Genomic DNA, 21,478 nt, shown 5'->3' with positions numbered 1-21,478 from the left:
TGATGTGTACACCAAAACTACAGTTCCACCGAAAAAAAGACAGTCTTAAATTACTTTTAACACCAAAAGAAAAACGCACTAGGGCTTATTTTCGGGGGATGTCTTCCTTTCGGTGGAAACTGGTACTTCATCAAGCTGAAGATGTTTTGGTGCCTATAGTGTCCCTTTAAGAGTTTGCTAAATAAATAAGCATCCTCTGACCTGCAATCAGCAGGAAGATTATATTGATTTTTATGGCGATTACTTTACTCCACTCAGTAAGCCTGATGACATATGGTATTTGCTACTAAATTAAAATCAATCTTTGACAGAACCTCTCCTAGCAGACTCCATACATGAAGTAACATGGCCAAGTGGAAGCTTGTGGAGAAACTGGTTCACCACAACAAGTAACATAGGTGCTTGAAGTGGCCATTTAACCCCCCATACTTTGCATGCCTTGCTGTGAAATGCTCGACCAGCAGGGTTTTGGCTCAGACCATTTACCTGGACCTCTTTGGAGTAAAATGATATAAGTGACCAGACTGCATCAACAGGAATTAGTCTTCCAACAATAAATGGTAAAAATGCTGATTGCTACCTTTTTTTTTGAAGTTACGGAGAACACTTACAGACACTTTCTGTGCTGCACTGTCACTGTGCATCGCAAGGAAGGGGTTAGTAGTGGTCGTATGAAGAGGGGCAGCTTGTGAAGCGGTCAGCAGGCTATTCAGGGGCAGCTGAGCTGCGGCAGGAATTTGCAGTTGCTGTAATTCTGATTGCTGTTGCTGGTGATGTTGCTGCATCAACTGATACAAGATGGCATTGTGCTGTTCCTAAGGACAAAACAGCAGGGAGCGTAAGCATGTTAACGTCACAAGATTAGTAAAACTGCTCATTCAATGGAGCGTGTGTAACCGGCTCGCTTATTCCAATGGTAGAACTTACAGGCGTGAGTTGCTGAGATCCCAGAAGCTGCTGGAATTGCTGGTGCTGGTGATGAAGCAGTAACTGTCTCTGCTGGTCAGAGAGCAGCCCTAATCCTGAGGCACTAGAATAAAATGGAGAAAATTTAGCAATAAATAGGTTGTGCTCATTAATATTACACATTAGTTAGGTTGCCATGGAGATGCTGGACATAATTTCAGAGTCTTCCCTTTCATTGTATAAAACCCAATGAGATCAGATGGCCTACGTGTTTCCTATGTGGTCTGTATTACCGTCCAAAAACTGGTTTATAAAACTGACCGCACGTTTCAATCTCTGCCTCAAACAGCTCCATCAGATGTATTTAATATGGTGCATAGCTATGAGAGAATCTGTATCCATATAGTGCACGGAGACTCAAAGTCCAAGACATATCCTATCCAAAATAATGTCCTACATGTCAATACATCATTGAGAAACCATTCCAGATTTCACTAGCAGTTGTACTGCATCACATCTAACTCCCTTTTCATTTAAGTAAAAGTCATAGTCTGACACCAATAGTCAATATGCTAATCATGACCTACTGACTGTGAGAATGGCTCTGTAGGGTTGAGGAAATTAAGTCCATGTACGAATTGGTGTATACCTTTCCAGCCACCCTCGAAAGAACATTTTAGTTTGGAGCCTTTACATCACTGGGAATAGCTAGAGAGGAACCCTCTCTGTTCCTCTGTTGTGTGACTCATGTTCACAACTGGCCGAATGCATTAAAATAGGACTATTTGGCAATCCTTTACCCTTTCACGGCACACAAATTATTACCTAAAACATCACCCGGACAATCCATGAATACTAGATTCCTAATGATTCATTGATAGTGTAACATTTAAGTCATTTAATGCAGATACATTCCCTTTCAACATGGTTTAATTAAATGGATACTATAGCTCATACTTCCACATTATTAAACCAACTCAACACCTGTGATATTACTCACAGGCAGAGAGCCATCAGATGACACCATTTCTCCATGGTTTGACAGTTTAACAGTTTACAGTCAGACTATGCCAGGGGACCCCTGACACCATAGCCACTACAGTGAGATGTAGTACTTGTGGTGTGTAAAGTGTCCCTTTTAATTTTTTTTCTAAATGGTCTATAAAACAATAAAGATTGATTCAACTATACTTCGATCACTTGGACAATTCCCATGATGCTCAGCCAAGCCACAGAAAACCCCTTGTCTTACAATATAAATATGGCACACAGAATTCCAGAGGAGAAGTAGTTCACAACAAATTCCTAACCTAACACAAGGGCCCTACAGTAAACTTGCCCTGAACAGGTCAGAATAAGAAATTCACTTTAAAGATAACCGTATAACTCCAAGTTAAAATAAGTTAACCATTACTGTATAAATCTTATGTAACTCTTAATCTTACCTGTTTGTTAGTGTGGAAGTTATGGGGTGTGTCACGTTCGGCAGTATTGACCCATGAGAAAGAGCAGTGGTTTGTGGCAAGGTGGCAGGAGTCTGGATGACCCCATTGAGAGCCCCAACAATCCCATTTATGGCTAGCTGGTTTGCTGGCAAGGCTCCGATTATTGCGCCCACACTTGGCACAGCAGGAAGAGCTTGTGTGACGGTCTGAATGCCACTTGTTAGTGTTCCCACTGTTACTCGATTTACCCTCTGGACCCCTTGGACTTGCTGTGCTGGACTCTGACGATCAGGAGGTGGAGTAGAGAGCGATGAGGAACTACTGGTGCTTTGCCCACTTGAGGTGTGATCCTGTAAAGAACCATAAAATATAACTTGTATCTACCAGCATACACATTGCCACGTAACAGAATCACTGTACTGACAAATTGCTTTTATATATACAGATACACATGTATGTAGCAATCCAGCTTCCCTACTTATTCAGAGAGAAATTGAGTCAATAGCAGTAGATGCAAATAGCTGCTGCCCAGGAAGGTTTCTCATTATGTTGAAAACATTATTTAAGATGAAATAAAAGTGAAATACCAGGGGGTACGGAGGGGGTGGTGTGTGTATGTATATAAAATGCAATCTATATTTTTGGATTAGATTACAAAAGGAATCTTACAATATTTACATAGTTACATAGTTACATAGCTGAAAATAGACTTGCGTCCATCAAGTTCAGCCTTCCTCCAATTTGTTTTTTTTTTTGCTGTTGATCCAAAAGAAGGCAAAAAAAAACAGTCTGAAGCACAATTTTGCAACAAGCTAGGAAACAAAATCCTTCTTGACCCCAGAATGGCAGTCAGATTTATCCTTGGATCAAGCAGTTATTTTTTTTGCAAGTATGGACTCTGATAAAACCACGTCTTCAGGCAGAGAATTCCACATCCTGATTGTTCTTACACTAAAAAAACCTTTCCTTTGCCTTAGACGAAATCTTCTTTCTTCCAGTCTAAATGCATGGCCTCGTGTCCTCTGTAAAGTCTGGTTTGTGAATAGATTTCCACACAATGGTTTGTATTGGCCCCGAATATATTTGTATAATGTTATCATATCCCCTCTCAGGCAACGTTTTTCTAAACTAAATAGGTTTAAATTTGTTAACAGAACAGTACTTAGCGCTGCATAGCACAGAGCAGTCGTTTCCAACCCAGTCCTATTGGTACACAAACAGTACAGAATGTAGGCTTTTTCTAGATCTTTTGCAATGGGGATATTGACAAAACATGGACAGTTCGTATAGCAATTTCACTAGTTTAATTCCTGCATTCTAGGCTTCATTACTGGAGTCAATTTTAAGACCATTAAAAAAAACATACCTGGTGTGACACAGGCAAAGTGCTCTCTGCCTGAAAGTTTCCAAGGTGAGGGCTTTTACTGATGGTCAAAGAATCTGCTAGAATGAGAAACATAATTACAATTCATCACAAGCATTAAAAATACACAATACTATTCAACCAAGGCACCAAAAATACAATGGAATGCTTTGTATTAAAAACATCAGAAAAGGAAAATATGTATAAGCTCACATACTGCTTATTTTATAGCAATAATGACCCTTCAAATACATAGTAAATTCATTTCATCAATAGGGATCCTTGTGTACGTTGTCACATTATGACTCTGCAAACCTATGGCTTCTATTTACTTGTATGGAAGCATCATGCTGTAGGTGACGTACAAATTTTAACATTTTCTGGACATATTTCACTTGTAGATGTGGGTGGGCAGTACAGAAAAATGTTTCCCTGCAGAAAGGTGCAATGGCATGCAGCAGATTTATAGGTTGAGCTGTAGATGGCTGTTTTCGGGAAACGGTTTAACTAGTTTGCTCACAGATTGCATCATAATGAGAACAACGAGCTGTAGTGGTCTCAGAGCTCAGTGTAGCCTCTTAACCCTTAATGGTTTGCAATATGTGGTAAAATGAAATTACATAGATATATTGAGGACGTGGCAGACCGGGATAGTTCACTCCACTAGGTTACCAGAAATACCAGAAGAAAAAAACATAAGAAAAATAAAAGACAAGAAATTTGTGAATTTAACGGACAACTTACATTTGTATGTGTGATTGCTATTAATGTGTACGCAATTATAAGGTTAAATAATATTAAGACTCAACAGATCCATACCTACATAATGAACTCAAACGGGAAAAATATTACCTCCAAACTCTGAACTTGGTTTACAGAGAGAATTCAATAAAACAACAACAATACAACTGACAGTATATTGGATTTAAATCACTATTAGTCTGCATGAATAAAATATTTTACTGTTAAATATAAATGACAAACAAATTTACATATATGGCTAGCCTTGCATCAGTACCTTACCTAGAATGAATTTAAGAGTACCACTAATTTACTACAGCCTCTTAAAACAACAGTGTGTCTCTCTTTGCCATTTGAACTGTTGGGAGATATGCTAATGGGCCAGTAAATATCTTACTAATTGAAACCATGTGAATTTTACAACCACTTTAGAGTCACTAAACAAAATGGTAGAGCCCAGTGCACTATACAAGTTCTGCTTTACAACCAAGTGAAAATAGAAAAGAAGAATAAACAAACCCATTTAGACGAGTGGATTCTATGACTTAGATCTAATTACAGGACCATAGCCATACACTTAGAAGAACCCAATAAAGATTCCTTCAATCATTACATCATGAGGACCAGACAGCTATTAAACTACTCCCAACCTTCGCTCCAATAACTGACCACTTCAAACAAAGTGATGCTCATGTTCCCAGCTGCTTTTAATTGGTTACTTTGAGGGGAACGTCTATAAAGTTGGGTCAAGCAGGACATAGAATACGTGTGTGAGTCAATGATTTGTAGATTTGCCTTCATGGAGCTATAAAGCCTTACCATTATGCAGTGGGTAGGTATGCGTGTGAGAGGCTGTGTTGGGGATGGCGGCTATGGTTGGAAACGGAACAGAGAGTTGTGCGTTGAGAAGCTGAAGACGCTCTTTCTTGGCGGTCAGATTCTTAATCTGCTCTTCCAGCCTCCTGTTTTCCACTTGCAGTTGGTGCAGGGATTTCAGCATGCCTAGAACTAGCAAGAAAGACAAAGAATATGTGTAGAAGCTGGCTTTTGGACAGTCACATGGTTATATATGTTTGGTGCAAAATATATTACAACAGCATTCTGGCAAAGGTATTCACCAAAGTGGGAATTGTCAGGAATTCACAATGGATTTCAAATTTAAAGGTCAAAAGTAGTTCAACTGGAATCATAGTGAACTTGGAAACGTTTTCCCAGTTCAGCTATTTTGAAATTCACTTTGAAGTGTTACACAGTAACGTACAGATTTCTACATACACACACACACACACACACGGTAATCAGAAAGTACCATTCAAAAGGCACGTGCTGGGTGCTTAATACTAATACAGTTTTTTTGGATTCACACAGCCAATTGCATTTATAATACCAGTGACAGGAGAGTAATTAACTTTTATTTTTTTTTAAACAAAAATTAATTTTAATAAAATGCAGTCATTGACAACAAATAAATAACATATAAGCTTTAAATGGGAAAATTTTATTTAATTTTTAAATCAGATGGGACAAGCAGTGTCTTCAGCTCATTTTCTCACAAACAATGTCAATATCTGGTGCTGAAGAAGAGAAGAGGAATTAGCCATGACACGGGTATCCAGCAATCATTCACCTCTACTGCCAATTATAAAACTTCGGAGCTAAGGGGCAACCATTTTAAGAAATACATGTTGTCTGATGATGTTTTAAATAAAGTCACACCAGTGAACTCTTGAAAGTCGCTTAACCCCTTAAGGACCAAACTTCTGGAATAAAAGGGAATCATGACATGTCAGACATGTCATGTGTCCTTAAGGGGTTAAACACTTGGATTCAGAAATTGTTGAAGTAATGATTTTATTTTTAAAGGACCACTATAGTGGCAGGAAAACATATTCGTTAGTGCCCTGAGGGTGCGCCCCCACCCTCAGGGTCCCCCTCCCGCCGGGCTCTAGGGGGTGGAAGGGGTTAAACTTACCTCTTTCTCCAGCGCCGGGCGGGGGACTCTCCTCCTCCTCCTCCTCCTCGGCTGGATGCTCATGCGCGGCAGGAACCACGTGCGCATTCAGCCAGTCCATAGGAAAGCATTCACAATGCTTTCCTATGGACGCTGGCGTCTTCTCACTGTGAAAACCACAATGAGAAGCGCGGAAGCCCTCTAGCGGCTGTCAATGAGACAGCCACTAGAGGCTGGATTAAGTCTATTATAAACATAGCAGTTTCTCATAGCAGTTTTCTAGAGGTGCCACTAGCTCCTAACATACCGTACATTTAGCAATAACTCTGTATGTGCAGGATTTTCAAGCAGAACCACAGCACATATTTACTCCTACCATCACGGCCAATTCAAATCACTGATTATTTTCATGGTGGTTGACGTAACCCTTTAAAATAAATAATAGTTTAAAACACCCCGGTAGATGGTAACTTTGTTTGAGTTGGTCCCTACTTGTTTCTGTTCCAAATAATATTTATTTACTTCGTATACCATTACCCACATTGTAAAATTGTAAAAAGTGCTGTGGAAAATTCTAACAATAACTATTGCACAAAATGATTTTCTATTTGCTTTGACTGCGTACGCTGCGTTTTCACACCCTTTTTGTCTTATTAACGGTCATGGCTTTTTTCAGTTTCTACTGTTCAGGCATGCGTATCATTCGGTACTTTTGCCGTTCATTGTTTTTCTATAGCCTTTTTCGGTTCCCCGCGAACACATGTTTGGTTCGTTCTACCTTCGTTTCGCATGAACAGTTCATTCGCACGAGTCTGTGCATGCGCGCAATTCGTTCTTTCAGCCGTTCGTTAACTTCACAGGAGTCTAATAGACTCTTAATGCGAATGAGCGTTCATTTCGAGAAATTTTGCGTGTTTTTTACCCGATAGTCTTGCCCCTTCCTGTTTAACCTTGTTAGGGTTTAGTAGTTTTGGCGAACGAACGTCTCTTTTACTCTTTCTGCGCTTGTTTCAAATTGTGAGTTTATCTTTGTGTGTTTTCATACTAAGCAGTACAATAACTGAATATAGGGTTGAGCGTTACTCAAACCTATATTCAGGTTATTGTACTGCTTTGTATCATTACTTTAAATTCCTTCAGTATGCTGTCTGACAGGGATTTAACCTTGCCCTCTGGGTCTCAGGCGAACCCTCAGGTTCCCCGTTAATCCGGGGGAAAGGACTCTATCCCCTAATTTCTCTGCATCTTCGGACATGCAGGCGCGCTTTGATGCCTCAGTCTCTAGATCCATTACACAGGCAATGGTATCTGCTATGGGGGCTATGTAGACTTCTTACAGGCCCAACAGGCTGCGCATCAGATGGTTATGTCAACTGCATCTACTCAGACACCGGTCTCTCAAGCGGTGCGTTTGGAGAGGTATCCGTCTCCTCTCTCAGCTCTTTCCCCACCAGGTAAGTGTGTTGGGGGGGTCTGGTGATGATTCCAGAATCCTGGATCCTCAGGGTTTACCCCTTTTTTAGTTCGTAAGCCCTTGGATAAGGCTACTCTGAATAAATTGCGGGAAGAATTCCCCCACCCCTCAAGATGCGTGTAAAATGCCTATTGTTGACCCCAAGATTGTCCAATTTCTAGAGAAAACTGGGAAGCCTAGAAAAGGTTTAGATTTTTAGAATTGATGCGCAAACAAGCCATCATACCCTGGGTTATGTCAGCAATCTCTCCCTGGTACCCAAAAAAGGCAGAGGGGTGAGACCAGTCATAAATTTAAAACAATTGCATCCACTACACACACACACACACACACACGCACGCACGCACGCACGCTGCATCCACTACAGAAACATACACTGCATTCACTAATCAAATACTCTCACTGCATCCACTACACACACATATATTCTGACTGACATGTATATTTTGTGCATTTACATTAATAAAAAAAAGTTTGGAAAATAAATAAAATAAACATGTTCAGTTAACAGTAGATTTGTGTAGAAATATTCTGTACATTTACCATTTCAAAAAAATTAAATATCAGTAAGTTATAAAGTTCACAGATTAACGGTATTGGTAGTAAAAAAACAAAAACAAAACAAAAACAAAAACAAAAAAAAACATTGGTCGGTCCCTAGCTTCCACAGCAAGTTAAAGAACTGCAAATACCATCACGAGCCCCCCCTGCCTAAAATAATTCTCTAGGATGTAAAGAACCCTAGCAGCTACCGTGTCGGATGCTGCAGAGATAGGAGTTTGTAATTTACCTCTGCTATGTCCTTGTAATTTAAGACTATGCAGCTTCCTGGAATTACAAGCTTAAATTTAGTTAGAACTAATTAGTGCTGACACACCTTTAGAAACAACATCTGTATTACTACATTAATGGCAGTTACCATTACCAGTGTGTTAGCTGCTTCCTTGGGACTGTGATAATATGTTTCAGAAATCCAAACATTCCAGTTGTTTCTAAATCAGCGTACACAGTACAACAAAGTTTTCTTTGTTTGAGCTCTTTCCCCAAAGATAAATCTGTATCACTAGGAATGAGCGCATCTGGTGATGTCCGAGATCTGCTTTTCCCTCCTCTCTAAACAAATACAAAGGAGCGCTCAGTAAGCCCAAATGAGATGCAATGCGATGCTGGTAAACCTGTCCTCTAGCTATCATGTTTAAAGAATTACCCCAGCATGCATTTCCTCATATTCAGCATATTGTCAGCATTTATAAAAAAAAATTATGCTGTTTTTTCTATTTTTTTATTTTAATGTTTGATTTTAATATTTTAGGAGAAATTATATAGTTACACTCTGAAACAATGTTTATACATGCCAAAAGATTGTTGTATTTGTGAGTGAATATGAACATACACACTTTTCAAGCTGCATTTTAATCATTTGAGTGCAAAAAACGTGCATAATAGGACATGCATGTCTCGAACATACAGAATTAATTCCGGTATTTTGGTTCTGCTAAACAAAACGCATTACAAAAAGTCCCATTCCCATCTGGCAGTAAAGGGATTAACCTCTCTGAATCCCAGGGGAAGAAAGAATTGAATGACAAACTAACCAAAAGTTCAGGAGTATGCTGTACAGAATCTTCAAAGCTTACACATACGGATATACAGTGAAACCCAATACAAGCACCCAAGGTATATTATAGATGGTTTACAGATGACAGTTTGGCCACAAGCCTGCAGACAGTGTGATCCGAGTTAGATCTAGGTTAAGGTGCCAGTAGACTTATACAACAACTTTTTTTTTTTACAATTTAATAAAGGATAAACTGACATTATTTACTAGCAGTGCCCAAATTGTCGTGGCGCTAAGTTTACAGCTCCATTCTATGACCAATTCCTCCTGTCAGACAATGTGCTCTCATATGAATTGAGAACATGGTTAAGCAAACTAGAAATCTCTATCTTGGTAAAATATCAAGAGCGGATTTCTTCACATGATAAATGCAGCGCACATGATCATCTAAGCCAGGGGTGTCCAATAGGTAGATCCCCAGATGATTTAGAACTACAACTCTCATAATGCTTTTAAAATGTCTTTAGAATGACAAAGCATCGTGGGAGTGGTAGTTCTACAACATCTGGGGATTTACCTTTTCAGCACCCCTGATCTAAGTAGTCAATGATGTAAATGTCTAGAAACCCATTTTTCAAAAAAAAAAAAAACACGTTGGTTAGTAAAATGATTGATCTTTTTAGTTTTATAGAACACAGAGGTCACATTATGGCCCGAGGTGAAAGCATTGAACACCTGCATGTATTTTAAGGAAATTGTTATAGCAGAGAAATCTGATTATAGATTATAAACTAAGGAGTTTATTCATGAAAACGGGGTGAGTTACCAGCACAAATTATTATTCACTTAACAATTAATTTTGATGCTGAATACCTGGTCTGCCAATGTATGCCAAGATTATCAAAAGTAATCTAGCTTTACTTGTATAAATACTTTTCAAATCTACATATTTCCCCAATTTAAAAACACACCTTTTAAAAATGTAGGCCTAAATACAAGTGTCAGCTCAGCTACTTCTGCTAAATTCTGTAACTTGATTGTCAACTCCCTACAAGTTACTATTCAATAAATAAACCCCCATTAAACTTGAAATGAGGGAAAGGGATAAAGCCTAGCCGATCATCCACACAGAATGGGTGAATAGGAAGACTAATTATCAGGATCCTTCAAAACCAAGTTCTTCTTGGACTGGGCAAGTCACATTAACGATTATACACATGTATTCCAGCTTTTCTCATTGTGCGCCTTTGATGTACAATTCTAAAAGACTGGTGGATCGGAGAATAAAATATCTAATGCATGGTACGAATACACTCTGTTGGTACAGAGCGAGCTTCTTTCCTGAGTATATATGGAATTACAAGTTCTACTGATAGAAATGAAAGTAAGTGACAAAACAGGAACTGGCGGTACCACAATAGCGTGCTTATACATCATTCATTTTGTATGAACACTTCCAAAGCTTTTGTTGTTTTTAATGTCCTCAACATCAGCATGAAGAAAAGGTTTGTCTAGATTAAACAATGTATGGCAAAGCTTCAAAATAGTTTGGGCTGGAATGGTTACAGCTGTGACAGCTTTCAAACACTGTATGAGCTTCTGGGGATTTTCCAGCGGCATTAAATAATCATAATGCTTGAACATTTCTATTGATGCCTGCCAGAATCACAGTAGAATATTGCTAATGTGCAGAGTATTTTTTAGTATTTAGTTTGAAATGGATTATATTGCTGGCTACAATGTCCAAACCTCATCTCTACAAATAAGAATAATTTAATAGCTTGCTTTAATATATTTGTTCTGCCTGTTGTTATAGGGTTGCTCAAAGCATCTATATGTTAAAGGACCACTATAGGCACCCAGACCACTTCATCTTAATGGAGTGGTCTGGGTGCCAGGTCCATCTAGGATTAACCCTTTCTGCTGTAAACATAGCAGTTTACAATTGGGTTAATCCAGCCTCTAGTGGCTGTCTCATTGACAGCCGCTAGAGGAGCTTCCGCGCTTCTCACTGTGATTTTCACAGGGAGAAGACGCCAGCGTCCATAGGAAAGCATCGAGAATGCTTTCCTATAGACTGGCTGAATGCACGCGCGGCTCCTGCCGCACATGCGCATTCAGCCGATGACGGGAAAGGAGGAGGAGAGTCCCCAGCGCCGAGGGAGCCCGGCGCTGGGAAAAAGGGTAAGGGGTTTACCCCTTCCTCTCCATTCAGCCCGGCGGGAGTGGCACCCTGAGGGTCGGGGCACCCTCAGGGCACTAAAGTGGCCCTTTAAGTGCAATATGTATAGTAGGTTGCAGGTAAATATACTGGTTTTATAAACTTCTTTAGTCTTTGGTTTGTTCCATGCTCACCTGTTCAGCCTCTCACTTCATCTTTCTGTTGAGCGCACCGCTCTATCTGCCCTGCGAATATCCTCACTACTTCCAAATTATTACCCTGTGCTAGAAACTTCGTAAAGGGACCACCCCAACAAACACTGCCAGACTGGTGTAAGCTTCTATCTCTGTATAAATGCTATTTTGAAAACTTGTCTGTTAAAATAAACAGCTTGGATGCAATCTATTCTGTAGGAAAGTACTGCTCACACAGTATTCAGGATAGAGAAGAATGAGATGGCCAGGGTTTAAACCTTAACTACCAAGTCCCGTATTTGCGAATGTTTCCCCAAACTAAAAAAGTGATGCAGAATATGAAGGTGTTAAATAATAATACAATTTGTATTTTTACCTCAAAAAGGCTCTGAAAAATGTTATGACATTCACTTTTACTAGGACAATGTATCCCTTTTTTTTAGCCATGCATTATATGGAGAGTTTGGTTTCCAGTAGAGTTGTGTAATACTTACGGTCACTTGTAGCTCCTTGCTCTTGGAGAAACTGCTGGCCTTCATTCCATTGCCTTTCCAGAAGTTGTTCTATGCTGGTTGCTACTGGTGGAATATTTTCCAGACTGCTGTTTCCAGACTGTTCGTAGCGAGCTGGAAGACTGCTCAATGGAGATCTACATAAATATATACAACAAAATATATATTAACAGGTTAAACATTGAAAGATTAAAAGTGAAAATAAGTTAAGTTATCTGTAATTGATACATATTTATCAGTATTCTATGTTCTCTGCATTATATAAACTGTATGTGTACACTCAAAATACTGTGATTATTAGATTACTGTATGCAATATAAAGTAAACAAATGTAAAATATATAAGTAAATTAAATATTAATCAAATATTTACTTGAATGTAATAATAAAATCTCTAGCAAGCTAAATAACAGACATTCATAAATCTAACAATGTCCAGTATGCATCTCTTAAATAAAATTACATAAATTAATTTGGTGCAGAGACTAAACACATTATGGCCCACATCGATCAAAAGCCCACATCGATCATTTTAAAATCAGACACTGAAAGAAGACCAATACTTGGTGCCCAACGACCATTTCAGAAACTTCAGCATCTCAGAAATTTTAGTGAATTAAAATAAACATTAAAAAAAACAAAAAACGAACAAGCCACAAATTGCAAAATTCAGGCTAAAATAAATAAACTGTAAATGTAGCACATTAACTATTTTAAATTATCAGAATAGGTTATACTTTTGCTTATTGTATACGTAATTAAATATTTGATCACAATATACATTAAAAAAAGAAACTAATAAAAGCAGATCAATAAACATGGACAGTAAAGGGGTCTACATTTTGCATGTCGTTTCAAATCACTGTTTAGTTAATATACCGCAGTAGTATGAGAAAACACGTGTTTCGCAGGACTTTGAAGATCTCACTGAACCCTGCTTTCCAATAGTTACAGGGTTTTAAGAAAGCATGATTTTTTTTTCTAAATTTGATCTATAAAGGAACGGTTCGATTTCACATACAGCACTACCAAATAACAAAGCCCTGATTTGAAAGCGATTTGCATATAACCAAAACATTGACATTCCCACGGCAGTGCAGGCCTTAATTGCACAAGAACGCAAAAGTTTGTTTTCCTAGCAAGGCCAATTGCTTGACTATATTTACATTATTAGAAATGCAAAATAAACTGTCTGCATTCAAAAACACAGAAGAACCGAGAGCAGGTGTCCTCCACAGCATTTCACCTAATAGCTGGTTGATGCATCTCTTCCTAGGAAGCAGGATACAATTTCCCTAAAAATGTACACAGGGTTAAAAGGCTGTGATCATTCTTTCAACTGTCAGCCTTGCTCCTCCACAGGAGAATCCCCATATTGAAAAACAAATGCAAAGTATTCACCCTGGGACTACTCGTCAATCTGACTTATCATTGCTGGACTTCAACCAGGAACCCAAGGCTCTGGTATAAATTGCAAGTGCCATGATGGACGAGGACTTCTAAAGAGACCACAGGGAACAATCTCAAGTGGCTTAAAACTGAACCTAGTTTATCCTGACTAGGGTCTCTTTGTGAGAGAAGAAAAATAAAGCAGAAATGTCCAGAAAATAATATTTTATCTGCAAGTTAAGATCCCAAATCGTTTTGAATAAGTTAAAGCTTTAAAGTGGAGTATTCACAAAATCTAACTTTAATTATGTCGTTGCAGATATTTACTTTGTAAATTTAAATTGATCATGGCCCTTTCTTTTAAAAGATTCTAAAGGGTTATTCTACCTTCCGGCTGTTTGTGATGACATCTTTATAAATCTTGAGCACAAGTAATCAGCCCTCTCCCTAAGCAATGCCCATTGGGCTGCTGTTAGTGTTCCATACACCCACACAGGCCAACTGTTGTTTGTTGGAAAAGTCGGAAAACACAGACACGGACACTTGAAGGTGGAAAAACAACATATGCAGAAAAATAAATAAAATAAGGTAAAACATGTAGATCCAGAGATTTACCCGGCATTTCAGAAAATAATTGTATTTTTCATTTGATCCGTGGTTAGGTTAATCATGTTCGTTATGTTATGTGGGGGAATAAAACTAGATTTAATATTACATCACGACACACTAACATACATATAAGTTTTGCCATGTGGCTAATTTCCTATCCAGTTAGTCCATACCATCGTCAGGGGAATTCTGAATTAATGCTAGATGATTTTTCTGGGCCTAAAGAAGCCTAAAATAATTGAGAACTCCCTAGCATGATTGTTCTAAAAAGTAAATTGGAAATTCGAGTATGTATCTTCATTTTGCCTTACAAAAAAGTCTGCCGGAGTTTGACAGATTTGATTGTTGAGCATCATAAAACTGGACCAGTTGATCCTCCCTTTTTACGAGTGACTTGGAGACGGGAAAGTCTCACTCAGAAAAAGAGGCACAGATTTCCATTAATTTTTTTCCTGGAGTTTCCATGGTTTTGTTTCTATCAGCTTTTGAATCTGTCTCCAGTAGGCAGTGAGTGCAAATGACTCTATAGGTTTGGTTAGCATTTTGGGGGCCCGCCGTAACCATGTGGAGAGACAGTCTTGTGGCCGTTATAAAGTTTGAGTGTCGGGGTTGGGGTTGGGCATGAGCGGGGACCCAAATTAGGTCTCTTAAGTAGCGCGCTAATTGCACTTTCCAGCTGGTGCCATTGTAGGTATTTTGGGGACGACAAGAAACGTGCTGTTTCGGACAGGTTGGTTGCTATTTAGTATTTGGTAATATTGGGCATCCCAACACCTCCCCAACCCATGCTTAAGCATATGCTCGCCAGAGAGACCCTTTGTGGTTTCCTTTTCCAAATATGCGCATTCAGCAGGCGTTGGAATTTCTTGAGGATGTTTTTTGGGAGCTCGATGGGGAGGGCCCTGAAGAGGAACAGTATTTGAGGTAGGATTATCATGTAGATGGCTTTTATGCGACCTAGCCAAGAGGTGTTTTTGTTCCTCCCAGCACTCCAGCAACACCTTCGTCTTTGTCAGTAGTTTGTCATGGTTGTGTTTTAGAAGGTTGTGTTTTGAGGGTGCTAGTTGTGTACCTAGGTATGAGAGGGTGTCCTTCCTCCATTCAAATTTGGGTTTTTGCCACGTTGTTTTTATAGTAAGATACCAGACCATAGTCTAGGGGCAGGTTCAAAAGGTTTGGAAGGGAGACTGTGGGATTGGTCAGAAAGGGGAAGATGTCGGCAAAAGACTGCTATTTTTGGGGGGCCTATTGGCGATGAGACGCCAGCAATTTGTTGATCTAGTTTAATTTTGTGGATCCGAGGTTTCAGTGCCAAGATAAAGATGAGGGGTGAAAGAGGACACTCCTGCCGTGTGCCATTGTTTAGGGCAAAATACCTAGAGAGAAACCGCGAGCTCATAACTTTAGCCTGAGCGGAGGAGTAGAGGGAGAGAAGACCGTTTATGAATTTGTTCGGGAAGTTGAATCTGCGGAGGACGTCTGTCATATAGCCCCAATGGAGCCAGTCAAAAGCCTTCTCCGCATCCAAGGCCAGCACCAGGCCTTGGATCCTGTCTGATCCACCAGGCCGTGGTCATGAGTTCCATTATGTCTAGTGCCGGTCTGGTGTTATCTTCCACCTGACATCCCGGAACAAAACCCGACAATTCGGGGGAAATAAATTTACAAAGCAAGGGGCGTATTCTATTAGGGAGGACTTTAGCGAACCGCTTTATGTCTGCATTGACACCTCCCCTAGGAAAGTGGCTATTTTGGGTAGTGTTGGTTCGTGCTGGGAGGGGTCAGAGGAGAGGTTGTATAGCGTTTTATAGAATTCCGCAAACTCATCAACCATCATTTTAGGATTGGATAGTTTTGTTCCATTTCTGTCCACTAGATACGGTATCCTCATCTGAGAGGTATTCTCTTTCAGTTGGGAGGCCAAAAGCCTTCCTGCTCTGTTCCCCTGTCTGTAGCGGATCGCTCTCTCAACTTGTTGTAGTTGATAAACTTCCATTTCGGTTCTAATACTGTTCACTGCTGGTCTATTTGGTTCTGTGGGCGAGACTTTGTGTTGGTCTTCGGCTAGTTTTAAATCATGGGAGTACTTTTTTCTGAGAATTTACGCATCAGTTTTGCTCAGTTTTTTATCAGTACCCCACGTATCACCGCCTTATGGGCAAGCCATGTCATGGTTATAGTCGTGTCATTGTACCGATTGCCCACAAAATAATTTGCAAGGTGCTTCTCACCTCTGCAGCTTGGTCAATGCGATCTATAAGCGACTCATTGAGTTGCCACCCTCCCCATCCCCCGGCAGGGTGGAGTGTGGTCAGAAGGGGGGCATGATCAGACCAGGCTATGGGGGCGATGGCGACCCTGTCCAGTGTATCTAGTGTTTTCACATCCACCAGGCACATATCTATTCGGAAGTATTGGTCACGGACGTTTGAATAAAAGGTATAGTCTCTGGTGGCTGGGTAAAGCAATCGCCATGTTTCGTGTAGGCCGTGGAAATGTAGGAGGGCAGAAGTTCCAGTTCGAGTGGAATAATATACTGACTCCCCTTGTTTTAAGGGGCGCTATGGCATGGCAAGCCACTGGGTGAGGAGAATTTTGGGGGTTTGTGGCGAAGAAGTGGGTCTCCTTTATGCAAGCAATGGAGGCGTGCAGTGTACGCAACACAGAGACAGCGAGCCTACGCTTCTGCGGGGTGTTTAGGCCAAGTGCGTTTAGGGATACAATGTTAAACGATGAGGGTGGGGGTGGGGAAGTCATCTGTTAAGGCCGGGGGGAACCCTGGGGAATTCCCAGGCGACCGCACCCTTCTCGACTCCCTCTCTGCAACAGGGGTGTGGAGGTAAATACCTAGGTTTCCCAAAACGCCCATTTTACAGGGTGAGCATCTCATATGGGTCAGAAGGCAAGGAGTATAACAGAACACATAACATTAAAAATGAAGATGATTAACATAACAGAGGTATATATTATGTAGAGACCGGCCATCGAATGCACTCCCCCCACAGCACGGGGGAAACACTGGTGGCAGATGTCTTGTGGGGGGTGAGGGGGGTCTGGTACTCTGTGGTGGCCTATATGGGTCAACTGAGTATGACCATTTAAGGTAGGTATCAGCAAGGGTTGTTGAGCGGCGTGGCCTATCATCCAGGTGGTGTGTCCACTGCCCACAACAGGAGAGTAAATGGTATAGTTGGATAACCACACCACCACCCGTCCCAATTACCCCACTGGGGGATATGGCATGAGTGTTAGGGCTCATCGGCCATCCCTCAACGTGCCTAGTAACTACAGGAGAGCTGCAGAGCCAGGGAGAGAAAATGTATGGTGGCTGTAATGGGACCCCAGGGATAAGGCGCCATGAGGATATAGGTGTGTAGGTCAGTGCGTGGTTTGAACTTACTCACGTGTGGGTCTTAATCCCCTTGTGCCCTCACTGCAATAAAAGCAGATCACCATGTGTCTATCTCCTTGGGTGAAAAGTCCGCCATATGGGGCCTTGGTGGCCGTATGGTACAAATTGGGCAGTCCAGGTCATTACTGCTTCAGGACTTTGGTCCATTCCAGGTTCACTCTTCTCGGGGAGGTAGGAGCGATGGTCGTCGACATCTCTAGGAATAGTCCCCAAGTTTTGATCTTGTCCATGCCTTGGACCGGGTCGTCTAGTTTTGTGAGGGAACCATTACGCCAGATCAAGAGTTTTGTGGGGAAGCCCCATCGGTAAGGTATCTTGTGGTTGCGGAGGCATTTAGTACTATTAATAAATTCCTTTCTTCTGGGTGATAAATCAGCATACAGGGATACCCCAGTGTAGGAAGGTGGCATCGTCAAGGCTTTCCTTTGTGCAGTATGGCCTCTTTGGAGCTGTAGTAGTGTAGTCTGGTAACTAAATCCATGGGCACGTCTTGTGCTAGGTTTTTGGGTGTGCGCCCTATATAGGCAGAGAACAGCAAGTTCCAAGTTAGGTTGTATTGCCCGAAAGCTGTTGCAGGTATTTTGGCAGCTCATCGTTTGAGACTGTTTCAGGCACCCAGACATGGATGTTATTGTGGCGCGAGCGGTCCTCCAGATCCGACAGTTTGTCTATGTGGCGCTTCTGATCCTCTTCCATTTTTCGGATTCTCTCCACTATTTCATTGTTTGCCAGACAGAGTTAATCTGTCCTATCTTGCAGGGTGTTCATACTTGACATCAGCAAGGAAGTGGGAGCAACGACCACTGTTAGGAAGTCAGCTTTCCTAGAAAAGCGGAGCTTCTGGAGCATAGCTGCCAGTCGTTTCTTCTACACAGAAAGATCCCCGGAGAATGCTTGCATTGTATCGGTGTCGAGCCTGCATCTGAGGTATGCGTTGGTGAGCGGGAACCATCGCCATCTTGTTCAGGCCGCAGCCCATCACGCTTGCCCTGGCGGAAAAAGTCAGATGCGTGTTGGGCTTTTAGGGGTAGCATCCTCTTGGCTTGAGCACCTGTGTGGGGTTTTTATAGTTCCGTTTGCCGCTTTGTTTAAACGCTTTTAGACCTTTCCAATCATGGAGTTCTCACAGCATGCGACCGCTTGGTTAGACCGAAAGTCCTGCCCCCCAAAGGCATTTTTTTTATACAAACTGGAACGCAAACTCAAGTTGCCCTCACTTATCAGAATTTGTACTTGCAGTCGGTTTGCCACTAGGTAGTTTCACGCTTTGTCTAACTTACTCCAAAAGTGCCTTTTCCAGTTTTAATATTCAAGTAACATGTGCATTTCTGTTCTAACTTATAAATCTCGATGGATGCCGTATTTGTTGGCATAAACAAAACAAATAAATAAATAAATACAATTCAACTGGCCAGCTACAATCTATGAAATAAAAGGCAGATGAGGCATACACTATTAAAATACATATTGATTCTTTATAAGCCCAGAAATCAAATGTTAATGACTATACCTGGGGAGGAAGGCTGGTCTCCCACACAGTTGAGAGCTATGATTGTGGTATGTACATATTCAACATGTTTTTCTGGACACATTTTTTTTATTTGGTTAGCAGCGCAGTAAAAGTGCTGCCTTACAAAATGTACAACTAAAGCATGATATATGGTTTATATGAATCCACATATAGCAGGGCAGAATAGTGTGTTCTAATAGTCATATTTACAATCTTCTAAATAAGATACTACCGAACCAGGAGCCATTTAGAAAGATTTAAATATCTTAAAAAAATAAAAACAGTTTAAGAGAGAGATGGGTTAGAAGAGCTGGATTGCCTGGTCATTTTGTCTCGAGTACCATAGACCTGCATCTTGCTCTTCTACTTTCGATAATGACGCTCTACCATAGACACATACACAGAACACTTGACAGACTGTTCAAATTCCATTTGCAGTTAACTGACGAGGAAACAAATGATGTCTTGTGCACTCCGTTAAGATTTGTTTAAACACGCCAATTAAATTGTTAACAGCTTTGCTATTTTCTTCTGTTAGTCTGGTAAAGGTGGCCTGTATTTCCAACCATTTAACCCTTGAACTGCCAAAGCAACAATAAAGCATTTGCAAAGCCACTTCCAAAAGGGTTTGTAAAATTCAGCTAGCACAAATGGTATTGAAGCAGGGTGGACGAACAATGAGGCAAAGAGAGCTTCTGACCCAGGGTCACTGTATGTGTTTGACACTAGAAAATGCAAGCAGATGATAAAGCGTAAGCCTGTCAGCAGCACACGAGTGCTAGAAGGAGGTCCAACGTGTGAATTAGTATAAAACGCAAATTTACATATAGCATTATTTTTGCTTTTCTAATGGGTAAATATACATTCACATCCTACATACGAAACAAAACCTCAAAATGAATGCATTAAATTACGGGTAGCCCACTAATTTCAACAGTTTCACCCAAAACACTAAATATACAATTTAATGAATTTCACAAATGTGAAACTTGTTTTGAAATACACCAAAAGAGCTATTCACAAAAAAAAATCTAAATTGCAAAGCTAAAATAGCATATTTGTACAAATTATGCTACAGTGCTATAGACACAACTTACAATATAGCATTTAGTAAAAAAAAAAAAAAAAAAAAAAAAATTAGGTGTTGTTTTCATTAAAATAAATAAATAAGCCCAAAGAATAAAAAAAAAAAATGATTTATTAAAGGCTTATTATACTTGAAATCTTTTATTTTACTTGGTTGAAGAGGCATACCGTTGAAAAGCTTTGAATAAACAAAGTAATATTTTTACAGAGATTTTGCATTTGTGAATAATGCAAATTCACAATTTCCGTGCCACTTCCCATGCTGCACCCTAACCTTTTGGGGGATAGCTCGTATTGGTCAATGCACACACAGCACTTCAGTGGGGTCTTTTAGTAGAATATATTTCACATGCACAAATGAGAGGAAAAAAAGTACAGTGACAGATTCACTTTTATGTAACAAAATGGTCACTAATAAAACATTAAGCAAGAAATTAGAAACAGTGGCATTGAAAGAAGCAATGTATACACTCTCTGTACAGAGAGTAGTGACACCCAACAGCCCATAAGTGGAGCATTCGGATGCTGTGACCATCTGTGCAGAAACCAATTGCAACTTCGTCGATTCAAACAAATTGGGGAAAACATGCTGAATAATCTTCATATTTTCACATTTCATATATGACAGCAGGCTGCTCATTTGTAATTGAACAGTCATAAAATGTATGAATACACTGACAAACACGAGAGCCAGAGAGATCATTGCAGGTATCCACATATTCAGAAAGGAAAGATGCTGGATATTCAGGTATCATTTAGATGTTAAAAACTAGTTGTCTATAGGGCGAGAGGTACTATTAACACAGAAGCAGAGACATGGGGTGGGGGAACATTAATACATATTTATAGATGGCATGCAAAACCTGCAATTTATCATGTTACGGAGTATATTCTAGAACAGTGGTACCTCGGTTTACAAACGCCTCAGTTAGCATAATTTTCTGTTTACAAATGAAAAACCATTGAAGATAATGCCTCGGTTTATGAATTTTTTTTCGCAATACGAAGCAAGTTTCCCCAGGATGCATTGAGTCTGGGAGGTTTGTAGCGCCGACCCAGTTTATGCTGGGGTCTGTAGGTAGCACGTGGCATTGAGTGTGGAGGTGTTGGAGCGGTTTTTGCATTGAGTTTTGGAGCCATTCTGGAAATTTTTGGCAGCGGTTTTGGA

General features: G+C 40.3%; 1 protein-coding gene across 5 annotated transcripts in view; it reads right to left on the bottom strand.

The window, feature by feature from the left end:
- The window catches only part of MLLT10 (MLLT10 histone lysine methyltransferase DOT1L cofactor), a 182,673-nt gene that overhangs the window by 3,436 nt on the left and 157,759 nt on the right, over window positions 1-21,478 (bottom strand). For 4 of the 5 annotated variants that reach the window (XM_063452530.1, XM_063452532.1, XM_063452531.1 and 1 more), the window contains 6 exons: window positions 12,288-12,442; window positions 5,275-5,463; window positions 3,718-3,794; window positions 2,352-2,701; window positions 928-1,030; window positions 612-815 (listed from right to left, as the gene is read on the bottom strand). In XM_063452530.1, the coding sequence (XP_063308600.1) occupies window positions 612-815; window positions 928-1,030; window positions 2,352-2,701; window positions 3,718-3,794; window positions 5,275-5,463; window positions 12,288-12,442 (1,078 nt within the window). The remainder of the gene's footprint in view (window positions 1-611; window positions 816-927; window positions 1,031-2,351; window positions 2,702-3,717; window positions 3,795-5,274; window positions 5,464-12,287; window positions 12,443-21,478) is intronic. The other variant, XM_063452533.1, reaches the window with a different exon arrangement.

The sequence above is a fragment of the Pelobates fuscus genome, chromosome 4, assembly GCF_036172605.1.
Source record: "Pelobates fuscus isolate aPelFus1 chromosome 4, aPelFus1.pri, whole genome shotgun sequence".
Lineage (NCBI taxonomy): Eukaryota > Metazoa > Chordata > Amphibia > Anura > Pelobatidae > Pelobates > Pelobates fuscus.
The sequence above is the reverse complement of the archived record's forward strand: the minus strand, read 5'-3'. Positions and strand labels throughout refer to the sequence as shown.